The 14343-nt window shown below is 48.2% G+C and overlaps 1 protein-coding gene across 1 annotated transcript; it reads right to left on the bottom strand.

Annotated features, from left to right (window-relative positions):
- Positions 1-714: 714 nt before the first annotated feature.
- LOC147673662 (protein S100-P-like) lies at positions 715-14118 on the bottom strand. The gene is made up of 3 exons (XM_086946399.1): positions 14024-14118; positions 5647-5793; positions 715-902 (listed from the first exon to the last, which is right to left on the bottom strand). The coding sequence occupies exons 2-3, from the start codon at positions 5776-5778 to the stop codon at positions 765-767; spliced, it is 270 nt and encodes an 89-aa protein (XP_086802525.1). The 5' UTR covers positions 5779-5793; positions 14024-14118; the 3' UTR covers positions 715-764.
- Positions 14119-14343: the final 225 nt, after the last annotated feature.

Here is a 14343-nt window from a genome sequence, read left to right on the forward strand (position 1 = left end):
TTCTTCAGAATCAGATGCACAAAAAGATTTACTTGAAGTATTCAGGATGCACACAGCATCTGAAGCCCCACTGAGGTTCTTAGATTCACATCCCTTGCCCCTTCAGAGGGTCAGGGTGGAAGGATGTAGCATGTCCTGCATGGGTAGGTGCTGGGTACGGTACATGTGATTCAAAGAGCTCCTTCAAACAGGCATTAAGGAAGGAATCCTGAATTAGAGCTCCGCATCATTAAGAGCCAGTAAAGGATCCACAAGTCCCGGTCGGGATACCTGGCTGGAATGCGTCTGCGAAACATGTTCCAGAGTGCCAGTGGATATCTTTAATTTAATTGCATTACAGGATATTACAATAAGCCTAAGACACATTAACTAGTTGACCCCATAGCAGTCTGGCATTCGTGTGTGTGTGGGGGAGGGGGTAGAGAAGAGTAATGGGACCAGGTAGAGTGCTCCACACATGGATATTTAAGGGAATACTTTATTTCCAAGTCAAAATGTATGCAGTTCTCACTTGGCAGTCCTTTGCAAACATTAATTCGAAAACGAAAGAGTACATAGTAAATTCAAGGACCCCAAATATGTAGCCTTGTATTGCTCCATTCCCCACACTCATGCAGACTAGGCAAGCAGGAAACTCTTCTGGATATCGCCCCTCAACGATCAACCATGAGACACTCACTTGTCAAGACAGACTTCACTGAAAAGAGGAACAAACAAAATGCCATACTTCATTTTTTTATTACACGGATAAAAATGAATTTAGATCAGGATTCAGATTCCTCCATTAGCGTACTCATACGTGCTACAAATACGGCAAACTCTCTGAAGGAAACCTTCTGGTTGCCATCCAAGTCCATCATCTTCATCACCTCTTTTGACATGTCCTCGTCCTTCCCAGAGGCCTGTAGAACGAAGAGGGAACAAACAGGAGAAGGTTTTATAAAATGAAGTAAATTATGTTCACAACATTCTACTTTCTTGTTGGGAAGGAAATTTGAAGAGGCTTCCCCTCCAAACACTCCCCCCCACCTCCCCCTCTCCCCATCCCTCAATATTTGAATTATTCTATACATAGATTAAGAATTTGTTAAACTGTTCATATGACCATTCTCCAGAAACCAGTGTTTCCTAGACATTACTTTTGACCAGATGGGCTAGCCAAAAAGAGACATCCAGTGGTACTTGTTACACAAACCCTACACCATGGCAGACTGCGGTAAGTGAGGCACACAGCCTTCGAGTGGAAGTTCTATGGATTTTAACAAATCCCTACCCAGGGCAGTCCAGTTTCTGGTTTCCTACAATGCAGTGAAGCTTAAAGCTCCACCCTTGGGGTTACTGGATCGGACACCTGCTGCCTTAAGGAAGAACAGTCTCAGATAAAAGACGGGGGCAGAGGGGACTTGATTTTACAGGGTCATTCTCTAGAGAGAAAGAGCCGCAGAATTAACATGCAGATCAGAAAATTTTGTAGTACAGAAATGGTCTAGTGTTTGCTTGTTCTGCAACACCTCATACAGCATCCATGTGTCCAATGGCCTTCATCCTGTATGGGCCCTCAGCCTCAAGCACCGGATGAGTGTTACATTCCATGCAATTACACCTACCGTGAACCGCCACAGCAAACATTAGTCCTTCTGCCCTCAATTTGTCAACATGAGGTTTGAACCAAAAGTTAAATTCGGGTTAGAATGTCATTCCTCCCTTCATAGAGGGAAACTAAATATGAACCTAGGGAATTGGTAGTGGTGTGGATGCTGCACGTAATCCAAGAGCTAAAAAGAACCAGGGGTGGGTTGAATTTCAGACTTTGAAACCAACACTAGGGAAATGTGTTCTCTCAACCAGCCTTCGAATATTTCATCAGAACAACCAGCCAACCACTGCCCTCCTCCAGACATGAACTAGGAGAAGAAAAAGAAAATGCAGAGGTTTGGAGGACAAACAAATAAAATGACTTTTTTGGTACTTCAGATACAGTCTACTAGCAACCACCACAAAGGGCTAAACATTGGCTCAGCCATTAGTCATTTTACGAGCGTAGCGGAAAGTTGGTCAAGTACTAGACCAGTTCCTATACCTCAGTCATGGTAGGTTGTGCGTTGGCCATCTTTACCCATCAGCAGTCATAGAAGGTGGGTTCTTTTAAATAGCTCAAATTAACCCATATTTTCCCCTTAATTTGGGATACAAAAGTGCTTTCATCCATGCGGGCTGAGGGCCCAATCCTGCCCATTGTTTCCAGCAAGGCTACTGGAAAGGTGTCATTTGGGTGACCGAGCTTCCAGTATCTGTAGAATTTTAAATTTAATAAACCTAAGCAAGACCCTTCCTGACTTTCTCGCAGAAGAAAGTCTGTGGTCACAAGCTCTCCTTGGCAAATACATTGTTAATCCTAAAACGTGGTTAAAGTACACACAATTCTAGACAAACATTCAAACTATACCAAAGTGTTTGTCCAGGGCCGGACTGGGAACCAAAACTGGCCCTGGCAAAGAGCTCGGCCGGCCCCCTCCCCCCCCCCCCCCCCCCACTCTGGGAGGAGGGGGAGGTGCGACCGCGCTCTGTGCCAGGGCCGGTTTTTGGCCGTTTTTGTTACAGGGCCGTTTTTGCAGCATAACGGCCCTGTTACAAAAACGGCCCCCAGGGGGCAAAAACCGGCCCCCAACCATGCGGCCCACCGGGGGATTGCCCGGTGTCCGCAACGGCCAGTCCGGGCCTGTGTTTGTCTGAAACCAGTATGGTACACTGGATGCGTCCAAATACCACGGCAGAAGAAGTGCTCTGCCGTCAAGGCTCAAGTGCTAGAACTCTGGAATTATATTCTAAGCATCTTCTCACCCCAAGCTTCAGGCTTTCTATTAAGGGAAGAGAGCACGAGTGATTTCCAAACACTCCTACTGAGGTCTTCTTGGAGATCACCATTTAAGCAGCTGTGCATCCCTTCTGTAAGAGATACACAATAAATATCACATCTAGAGGAGACAACACTCATTCTGCACAGCTAAGTTAGTGGTGGAAGAGAGGACTTCAGTACTAGTGTCTCTATAGTGATTATCCTGTACTTGGTTCTAAATCCATCAGCCCTTAAAGCTTTAAGTTTACATAGACAATCCATCTCGAGTCAGTGCTGGGCTGACTAGACCAGAGTCAGTGCTGGGCTGACTAGACCAGAGTCAGTGCTGGGCTGACTAGACCAGAGTCAGTGCTGGGCTGACTAGACCAGAGTCAGTGCTGGGCTGACTAGACCAGAGTCAGTGCTGGGCTGACTAGACCAGAGTCAGGGCTGGGCTGACTAGACCAGAGTCAGGGCTGGGCTGACTAGACCAGAGTCAGGGCTGGGCTGACTAGACCAGAGTCAGGGCTGGGCTGACTAGACCAGAGTCAGGGCTGGGCTGACTAGACCAGAGTCAGGGCTGGGCTGACTAGACCAGAGTCAGGGCTGGGCTGACTAGACCAGAGTCAGGGCTGGGCTGACTAGACCAGAGTCAGGGCTGGGCTGACTAGACCAGAGTCAGGGCTGGGCTGACTAGACCAGAGTCAATGCTGCATTCAGAGGAGTTCTCACTAGCACCTGAATAGGCCCTGCCTGCCTCTGACAATGTGGTCTGCATCTCCTGCCAGGAAGCTGCACCAGAGGACAGAACTGGTTCTGGCTGGGCACAGACACTCTGCTGAGAGGACAAAGGATTTTGGGCTAGAAAAGGTGGGTCCCAAACCCCTAAGTTGGAGAACTGTTTTGGACCAAGAAGAAAGCAAAGAGCAGGAGAAGCTGTGAGGAGGATCTACCACTTTGCTCAGTGGTTTGCTGTGTTGGCCTGCAGTGGCCACTTTGGTCTTGGGCAGTGAAAGGACTGGACTGAACTTCACTTTCAGCAACTTTTCTTGGAGTATCTCCAAGGTCTTGAGGTAGAGATTCCCCCCTGTTCAAGAAGTCTCAGGAACAGCAAAGACTTCATGTTCTTCTGCCATCAGCACTGGGGTCTGTGTGTTTTGTGCTGCAACAGAAGAAAAAGCAGCCAGACAGCCTATGACACCGCTGCAGACTCCATGTCCTGACGGCATTGCAGAGGGAACCGCGACCCTGGTCTCACCGACAATGCCATCTGATGCCACCACAGAGCTGCTGCTCGCACTGTGGGCAAGGCACTTTGCACTGCCTGGCTTCACAATGCCACCTTGGTATACTAGAAGCCACTCCACGCCGAAATAAACGCCCCTGCTTGCACCGTGGTTAGAGGGCACTGCTTGTAAGTTACACAACACCGTCCTCATTCCACACCACAGCCTTTACCTACTGGGACCATCGACACCAGTTTGTCAGCAGAGAACGGCGCTTCAGCAACAACGACACCTGCACCGTGACCTGCCAGCACCACTGCACTTACCAATGTCACCATCTGATGCCGCCACCAAGCTGCTGCTCCCACCATGATCTGAGGGCATTGCATGCCACACCTCTGCACTGCAGTCCCCGATGCCTACCAACGTTCTGTACTTCAACCATTAGGAGTTCGATCTACAACGTGTGCGACTTCAAGGGTCCGACGACTCTCGCACCGATGCCTGCAGTTGCCGTGCTTTCAGAGCTCAATGAGAGGCCGGCGACGCCCTGCATTTCTAAAGGTACTGTTTTGTGGGCCTTTCCGACACCATAGTTGGCCTGTGAGGACGCGGTCAGCCAGAACAGTAGGATTGTTTTGTTCACTATGCTGTGATAGACCGAACATAACTATCGACTTCAAGGAACTGTATTTCAGTGTTCTTTTGATAACTGAAGATTTTCAAGTACTGTATTGTGGATTTCTATCGTTTTTGGTCTGGTCTTAAGTATATAAAAATATTGGATATTTTCTAAACTGGTGTGGTGTCTTTTTGTAGTGCTTACACTGTATTACTGTTGGTTATGTGCAAATTACACACTGCCTCCAAGATAAGCCGGACTGCCCGTGCCAAGCTAACAAGGGGGTGAGCAGGGGTTATTTTAGGAGTGCAACTCCCTTAGCTTGAGTAGGAAGAAGGGTCCCTATTTGGACAAAGGTACCCACCTCTGCCACTAGAGACCTATTACTAACAGAAAATGTTAAAGCCTCAGTTTCTTTATTCAGGTTTGACAGACACCACAGGCAAGTCAATGTGGGTTTTGTTTGGGGATAATTTTATAAATAGTTCAATCAAATCATAAAATCAGATTTTAAAATGCAAAGAGCATTGTGAGGAAACTCAGCAAGCAATTTAAAATGTGTTTTAGTACAGTCACAAGTTTAACAAGACATGAAAAAAGAAAATAAAGTGCAATGTGGGACAGCACATTTTTGCCGACTGACCTTTTTTGGTTAAAAAATTGTTTCACACACAAGGGAGGATTCATTAGTACATTTTTGCATCGGGGATGGGCCTGCATGGGGAGGCTTGCCCGGTATGGTAATGAATGTTCTAAAAACAGTGGTAAGATTGTGAAAGCATGATAATAACTGCATTTAAAATTTGTTTTGTGAAGTTGAATATCCTGCAAATTAATTCAGCACCGAATTATGGTAAGTAATTCTCAGCAAGACATTATCTGTAAATGACACTTTGAAACCACTGGCAAACATTCAATAGGTGTATATTTAAAGATAAACATAGGTTTCAGGTTGTACTCACAGATAGACTTGGGAACTCTTCCTTCAGAAGCTTGGACAGCTCCTCCTGGTTCAGCTCTCCATCCTTCCCATCAGCTCCAGAGTATTTCTTGAATGTCTGGATCATAGCCCCACACAGCTCTTCCAGAGTCATCTTGACTGTTTCGATCTGTAAACCAAGTACACAAACCCTCAGTCTTGTTCCAAAACATTACCAGCTTTAAAATGACAGAGCCGCTCACTCTAGCTTCTTGGCTGTGCTTAAGAGTGTGTGCACTTATGTTGCATTTAAATTCAGGTTTCATGGAAGACATTTGATTTTTTGTGTTCACCATAAGCATGTCTGTGGGTACAACTAGGTATCCTGGTGCACTGCAAGGTCATCATTTATTGTGCTTTAAAAGCCAATGCAAGAGACTATTATGAAAAGTGTTGTAAATGCACCAGGTTCCCACACATTTCGCCCAAACCCCCCCCCCCCCCAATCTCACCTGGTAGTGGTCAGGCTTACTTGCTATGCATGCTTTGGGACAGTGTGTAACGAAACTTAAGGGGGCCCCCTGCAAAGAGGGCAGATGGGACCCTCCCACCTGTCCCTCTTTTGCTGAGGGGACCCCATGAAACTTGCACCCCCCCCCCCCCACCATGGGGGCTTAAGTTACGCCACTGATTTGGACTTCTGACAAAATGTGCCAGGTCTGCTTTAGGTTTCCAGTCTGACCCTACCCTCCAGCACCTTTTTTGGGGGACTAGGACTTATGTTTATTATCTGACTAGGACCCAGGGCAAGATGAAAAAAAGCATTGGCAAAGCAAATGGGTCTAGCTTCTTGGCTTTGCCAATGGTTTTAAGCACGCTACAGATTTATTTGAAGTAGTGTTTAAATCTGAGACGACTCACAAGCCACATTATTTTGAGAAGACAGGATGTCTGCAGTATCATGGAACACACAAACGGGTGGCAAAAATGTCATTTATACAACAGCAGAGATCGTTCTTTGTGACATATATGAGCTCTCACATCTGCACACAGGACAGATTGTTTAACTTCAGATGGGAGGAGACATCAGCCTGGAGTGTGATCAGAAATAGCAGGTTCCAAAGGATCATAAAGAGTCGGGGGGGGGGGGGGGGAGCAGCACCACAGAGGAAATGATTGTTCAAAAGTACAGCATATTCGAGAAAGGTGCACAAAAGTGCTCACAGAAGGGACTTGCTTTTGTCTCCCTGCCACAGAGATGGAGGTTGAGAACTCTGAAAAGGATTTTTATTTTATTTAATGCATTTATATAGCGCTGACTTTAGCAGAAGGTGTCAGAGCGCTGTACAATAGAACGTTACAAAATAAACGTGAGAATAGAAGAGGTAGGGTAAAACCATAGAAGGCAAGAACACAATATCAAACACATCAAGCGAGTGAGGAATGTACAAGAAAATATAAAAAATGTACAATGCTGAACGAACTTCCTAGAGGGGTCTGAGACTGAAGATATTCGTTCTGAAAGTGTCTTTGGAAGAGAAGAGATTTGGGGGGGTCAGCTTTGAAGATCCGGATAGAGGTGGTGGCACAGAGCAATGGAGGAAGAGAGTTCCAGATTCTCACTGCATTACCTGAGAACGATTGAGCCATCGATCTTTCCCTTTTGAAGGAGGGGTGGGCTTAAGCAGAAACTTTTCCACATTGTGAGAAGGTCACAAGCCTCCAGACATTCAGTTTATTCGCCAGATAAAAAAAAGAGGAGGAAGTGTGCAAGGCTCTGAATAGATCTTGCCTCGATGGGAAACCATCGTAGAGAGGACCGGCTACTGTAGAGTTGCGCTATAGGCATTGCGCACTACGTGATGACGTAGTGCGCGGCCATTTTAGGTGATAGGAGCGAGCACGAGTCGGATGAGAATTACAGAGAGCACCGGACGCCCGGCGCTCTCCTGCTGTATCTCAATAAATTCTAGTACCTCCTCAATACTGCTTCGAGTGATTCATTGGGCACAGGCACACCTTTACAGTGGCGAAAGGATCGGGAAAAAAAATGGAAGGAAATGAACAGGAAAACAAAACCAATGAGAGCCCTACAGAAGAGAAGCAGGGAGCACAGAGCCAAAGGGGCCACCACGAGGATCAACAAGAGTGGAAAGGCTAATAAACAGATCAGCAGGAGAGCTTGGAAGAGGCACATAGCCACCAAGAGCAACAGGAAAGATCACAAGAGTACCAGGTACGAGGGGCAGAGAGCGACATGAGCTGGGAACTAATGACTTACCCAATAGTGACCCCAACAGCATAAGGACTAGGAGGAAAAACGGGGACACTACAGTGGGGGTGGCCAGTCAAGGAGATAGCACCCAGACACGATTGAGGCCCTGGTGGAGTCACAGAAGGGGCGCAGAAGGACCTAGGCCAGACCAAGCACACGGCGAGGGTGCAAGCGTGCCAGACAGCCAGAGAGGTCAGGAGACAGAACCAGAAAGACACACCGAAATATGTGCGCAGGCGTCCTCACTCACGACGCCGATTCCGTTCTTGCCCAAACCAGCAGAACCTCTAATGAAGTGGGAGGACTGGAGAGAGTACTTCATGAATTACATAGAAGCTCTGGAAGACGAAAACTGGGAAGCTTTCCCCAGTAAGAGGAGGATACTCCTACACAATTTTGGTCTGGAAGGGATTAGGGTCTTCCAGAATCTTGTGCCCAACCCCAGGAAAGCCGCAGACGCTTATGTATTCAGACACGCAATAGAAGATCTGAACAACCACTATCAATCGGCAGTATGTACATCCATTGATAGATACCATTTCCAGCAGAGGAAACAGGAGGCAGGCGAATCGATAGACGACTATGTAGCTGCACTCAGGAAATTGGCGATAACGTGCAAATTTATCGTCTTGCATGATGAGTTCATAAAGGAACAGATAGTTACGCACACCACAAATAAGACGGTCCAGGACAAATTATGGGTGAATGGAGACGCCACGCTTAAGGAAGTGATTGCCATGGTGAAAAAGGAACGCCATGGTGAAAAAGGAAGAGCTGTCCAAAAGATGCGCAAATGCAGCAAAAAGAGAACCCGCCCTGAGGCCCATGGTCAATGAAGTGGATGATGCGGAACCAAAAGGAAGGAACAAAGCAACGGCGGTGGAAGGCAAAGCGCCAAACAAATGGACAGGGAAGACAACACAGCAGAGAAGGCAGAACAGAGAAAGCACGAATGCGTGCTACCTGTGTGGAAGCCAAGCCCATGCGGCCCACGATAAACGCTGTCTGGCGTTCCGAGCTAATTTATGTTCTGCGGCATAGTAGGACATTATGAGAAGGTATGCCACCGCAAGATGAGAAGGCCCACGGTGAAGTATGTGGCGCAGGATCCGGAGGAGAAAGAAGATAGAGAACAAGAGGAAGAAGACAATGTACTGGGCATGGATTGCAGATGCTCAAATAAACCACAATGTGACATGTTGATTGGGGGGGGGGGGGGGGGGGAGAGAAGTACAGATCAAAATAGTAGTGGACTCGGGCTCCCCATACACCATCATCCAAAGGACAGTATGGAATGAGAATTTCAGAACCAGCCTAGGACCAAGATTAGAACCGCCGGACATAAGGCCAGTCACGTACACAGGAGAACCCATTCCGATGGTCGGATACAGAGTCTTAACCTTTGAGTTCAAAGGCCGGAGTGCTGAGTGCAAGCTGTATGTAGCGGAGAAGGGCCGGTCGGTCCTAGGGTGGATAGATCAAGGTGACCTGGGTATACAGTTGGATCCAGGAGGAGACACGAACATGCTAATGACCGGCTCGGAGCGCTGGCCGGACTTTGAGAAGATGAAGAGTGAATTTCCCAAAGTATTTGGTGGGAAGGTCGGCAAATCGGAAAAATTCATGCATCGGATAGACTTAAAGGAGAACGCCACGCCAGTATCCCACAAAGTAAGGAATGTAAATGTGTGTGTCTTGTAAAGCGCACTGCTACCCAGAGGCGTCCTGGCGCTATAGACCGCTGGGGAACGCGTCCAGGCTTTCCCTGTGAGATGTTCCCTCCTGGGTATCTCCAAGGTGAAACCAGGCATCCCCGGCGTTTGTGGGGGGCCGTTGTGGAGACGAGGCAAGCTAATGCCCAGAGTTGCAGAGTGTAATCCCTGGTTAGAGTAGGCACAGAGGCGAGAATTATCGAGTCCGCTGACCCTGGTTCATGACCCTGCCGCGTCGGGAATTGAACCCTGGTCCCGGGCCGTCCTCTGCTTCCGGGTCTGCCGCCTCTAACCAGTGAGCCACACCACGGCGGTATAACTGGAATTGCGCAGACTGGAAGAGAACGGAATCATTGAACCAATAAATAGTTCGGAGTGGCTTGCGCCTCTGGTGGTGGCCATGAAACCCAACAGCAAGGTTCGCCTGTGTGTGGATCTGCGCAAGCTGAATAAATGCATCATAGTGGAAAAATTCCCGCTACCATGCATTGAAGAGATGTTAGAAAAGACAAAGGGGGTGAAGTGGTTCTCCACTATCAATCTAACTTCAGCCTACCATCAGGTAGCTCTGCACCCAGCGAGCCGTAAATTGACATAGTTTATAACACCCTTCGGGTGCTACCAGTTCCAGAAACTAATGCATCGATTGTTTAAAGACCTTGAAGGAGTACAGTATTTCCAGGACGACAGTGATGGGAAAAGACCTAAAAGATCATGACAGGAAGCTAGACACGGTACTTTGAGTCCTGAAAAGCAATGGCCTTACAGCAGAATGGGAGAAGTGCCGGTTCAGAATTACCTCTGTCACATACCTGGGGCATGAGATCGGAGAACAAGGCATCACGCCCAAACGGGCCAACGTGAAGGCGATTTGTGACGCCCCGGCACCGAACAAAGAAGAAGTGAGATCCTTCTTAGGGATGGCTGAAAACGACAGCAAATTTGTTCTACACTTTGCCACCAAGACACCACCTGAGGCAACTCATAAGGGACAAAATTGTGTTCACATGGGCAGAGGAAACAAAGAATTTGATACCATAAAGGGCGATATCAGCAAGGCGATACCTGTGCAAGGATACGACCCCCAGGGGAAGTCTGTGTTGACGACAGACGCCAGCGAAAAGGGACTGGGAGCAGTCCTTTTGCAGGAAAGAAAGGATGGAACAATGGAGCCTCAGCTTCGCAGCGAGGTCCCTATCTCCGACAGAAAGAGAATTTTGCGTAATCGAGAAGGAGATGCTAGCGACAGTGTTGTCCATGGGGAAATTCCGCAAGTTCCTATGGGGCACAAGGTTCAAGCTCAAGACTGATCACAAACCCCTGGTCAGAGTTCTCACGTCGAGCAGACATGAAAGCGCCACTCCCCGCATTGCCAAGATGACATTGAAACTGTTAGACTATAGGTACGATGTGGAATACATCCTAGGAATGAGAAACAAGGTAGCAGACTACCTTAGTAGAGCTTCGGCAATGGAGGAAGCCTCCGGCAATGTGGAAGAGAGTGAGGTCATGGTAGCTTTTACGGAGGATCCCGAGAGAGTGATAAGTAGCCAGGAATGGACAAAGGCGTATGGAGAAGACCCGGACATAGATGAGGTCAAAGAATGTCTACTACGGGGACGGCCGGAAAAGAAGCACCTACGGACGACACTCAGGAAATTCTACGAGGTGCGGGAAGCACCTACGGACGACACTCAGGAAATTCTGCGAGGTGCGGGAAGAGCTGTCAATAGGAGACAAAGGGATACTTTTGTACAGAGGAGACAAAGTAGTCCCCCCGACAACGTGGATACCCCACCTTTTAGCAGTACTACGTGAGGGGCACCGAGGAATAGTAAAGACGAAGAGGCAAACGAAGCAAATGTACTGGTGGCCAGATTGGATCTCCAAGTGGAGAGACACGTAAGGGAATGTGACCAGTGTCAAAGAGCGGACAGGACCCCGACACCTCTAAGACCAGCCTTAGGGAAGTTTGCCAGCCCGATAAATCCCTGAGAAGAAGTGTCTATAGACATCCTTGGACCGGTATTGGACAACATGGGTACTCCAAAATACATGGGTGTCCTCATCGATAGGTATTCGAAGAGGCCGGAGGTGCACATACAGGAAGAGATGGACACGGAAACAGTTCTCCGGTTCCTTACGGCCACCTTCCTCCAGGAAGGTATTCCCAGATCCATCTTGAGCAATAATGGGCCGCAGTTCACCTCGGAGAAGTGGTACAACTATTTGGAGAGGAATGGGATCAAAAACAAAAACTTCCATATACCACCCAGCTGGAAATGGTCAAGTGGAGCGGTGGTGAGGCCCACCATGTTCCGAGACTTTGAACTTGGAGAAGGAAGATAATGTGCTTAGTTATAAGACTGTATGCCATCTGTTGGCAATGCAAAAAGGAGGATATATGTAGAGTTGCGTGCTACGTGATGATGTAGCGTGCGGCGGCCATTTTAGGTGATGGGAGAGAGCACGAGTTGGAGGAGAATTACGGAGAGCACCGGACGCCTGGCGCTCTACTGCTGTATCTCAATAAATTCTAGTATCTCCTCAATACTGCTTCGAGTGATTCATTGGGCACAGACACACCTTTACAGATACGATAACCAATGAGAGGCGAATACCTCATAAACAAGCACAAACTATTTGCGGTGGGTGGGGGAGAGAGAGAGAAGAGAGAAGATGTTAACAGAAGTGCTGAGTGGGAGGAGAAGAACACAATAACATGGGGAGAACCTGAATCACAGCTTGAGCAGTAGAGCGAGACTAAGCACACGCTTCTCAATAGAAGAAAACAGGAAGCGGTGCTTGCCTGGGCTGTCCAATTAGGAGTCGGCATATAAGTAGTGACACCGAAGCCAACAAATGAGAAGTACTGGGCGGGCTCCAAGCCCTTATAAGCTATACGGTCTTTCAAGTGAGATGCATGCTCGACTCTAAAAAGAAGAAAAGGAATGTAAATGTAGAGGGTAAAAAGTGAAAGTGAGAAAGAAGAGTTTAAAAAAGAACCATCAAGAGAGCTAAAGAGGCAAGCAGTGCATGACTGGATACAAGAGGCACGAGGGGGGGGGGGGGGGGGGGGGGGGTCAAGACTAGACAGCCTTGGTATTTAGCAACCCAGGTGTGTTCTGAGAAGCTTTTTGTCTCAAGCCTTATTCTTTTCAGAGTTGAGCAGCGTCACCCTCGAGCTCTCCGAGATGCAGATACCACGAGAGGACATGCGGGTTGAAGACTTTCTGCTGTTCCGTTCTGGCCAAAAACCACCGCAGCGAGTTACAGCAAGTGACCCTCCAAGCTGACTAGCGACAGTCAAGGGTTTTTATTAAAATTCTCATTCTGACACTAGTCCTCTTGCTGATTAGCTTACAGTACGAAAATGCAACTAAAAAAACAAACTCCAAGTGGAGCAGCTGGTCATGCATGCACCTGTGGAAATATAGCAATTATACGCAAAATTGGACGGACGAATATATTAAGTCTATCAAGTCCTGGACCGATGGGGCCTTAAATTGCATCCATGCAAAACTGCCAAGTGGTCAACTTGAATTATGTTGTAAGCTACACTCAGTCATTTCAGGGCGCCCGGGCTTCTGATGGACGCATAATCAGCTGTCCCCACTCCGGTGGTTTGCATTCTGGGACTTGTTAAGTGCGTCACAGCTCCATAAGATATGTACCCCAAAGTATCAAAATATGTAATAAGTACGCGGACGGGACAGCATACGACACAGCTTTGACGTGGGAAATTCTAAAGCTCTCCATTCGGCACATAATTAGTTAGTTATACTCAGGCATAGTAAAAACTACAATACCCAGAATGCTCCAAACACCACAACAGGCTGATGCACAGGACTCAAGGTGGAACTTGACAAGACTGGCCACACCCTCACTGGAGCCCATCAAGTGCTGGGTCTTTACTTCTAGAATTGACTTCTCAATGCTGGTCATTTAATTTGACTTCAAACTTGGCGCCCATCTTGAGAGCGCTCGAGGCCGATCAAGGAAAGCTGCCGGTATCCAGTGGACAACAGGGTCTCCCACTCCAGGCCGACACCACGTGCACCCCATACTAGGGGCCCCACCCCCAAAAGGGCAGAGAGACGAGGCCTGGACCGGAGCAGTTGATCACCCCGGGGCCTCGGAATCTAAGCGGCTAGGACAATGTCTCAGGGGTGCCGTCTGAAACGGTAACGACGTCATCCTGAAAACACTCGTTAAGCCTCAGAGCAGCGCCTTGGAGTCCAGCAGAACAGACCACAAACCACGCATACCGCGGAGAATCACGCCTGTGTCACCCAGATCAGACCACACACCTCAGGAGTGTCACCCAAAACAAGCCACATACCGCAGCTAACCAGCCACCCCCAAACAGACCAAAGTGAATCCCGCTGTCATCACCCGGAACAGGCCACAACCCCCGACTCCGAGCCCCTTACCACGCGCCTCAGGGTACAGGCGGTGAACACAGGATCCTGTAAGAGAGAAGCGAGCAGACGCCCCTCTCACCGGCCTCTTTAAAGGCCCCGGCCCCGCCCCTTTACTCCAGGTGAGGCCTTCTTCACTCAGGGTCGGCCTCACTCAAAGGGCGGTTATGGGCCTATAGAATGATCTATTGGCTCTAATTTTAAAACACACATTGTCTGCAGCAACATCACATCCATGCAGCCAGCCCTACATTGCAAAACGAGAACACAGCGTGTCTTTTTTATACTCTGAAAACTGCCCGTTTGCAAATAATATGGGCCACTTTTTTAGC

The sequence above is a fragment of the Lissotriton vulgaris genome, chromosome 12, assembly GCF_964263255.1.
Source record: "Lissotriton vulgaris chromosome 12, aLisVul1.2, whole genome shotgun sequence".
In the NCBI taxonomy this organism is placed as follows: Eukaryota; Metazoa; Chordata; class Amphibia; order Caudata; family Salamandridae; genus Lissotriton; species Lissotriton vulgaris.

Coding starts and splice junctions, on each gene's coding strand:
- LOC147673662 (XM_086946399.1), bottom strand. CDS start 5,778: ATGACTCTGGAAGAGCTGTGTGGGGCTATGATCCAGACATTCAAGAAA. Junction 903..5,646: donor AAGAGTTCCCAAGTCTATCT/GTGAGTACAACC, acceptor TTCGTTCTACAG/GCCTCTGGGAAGGACGAGGA.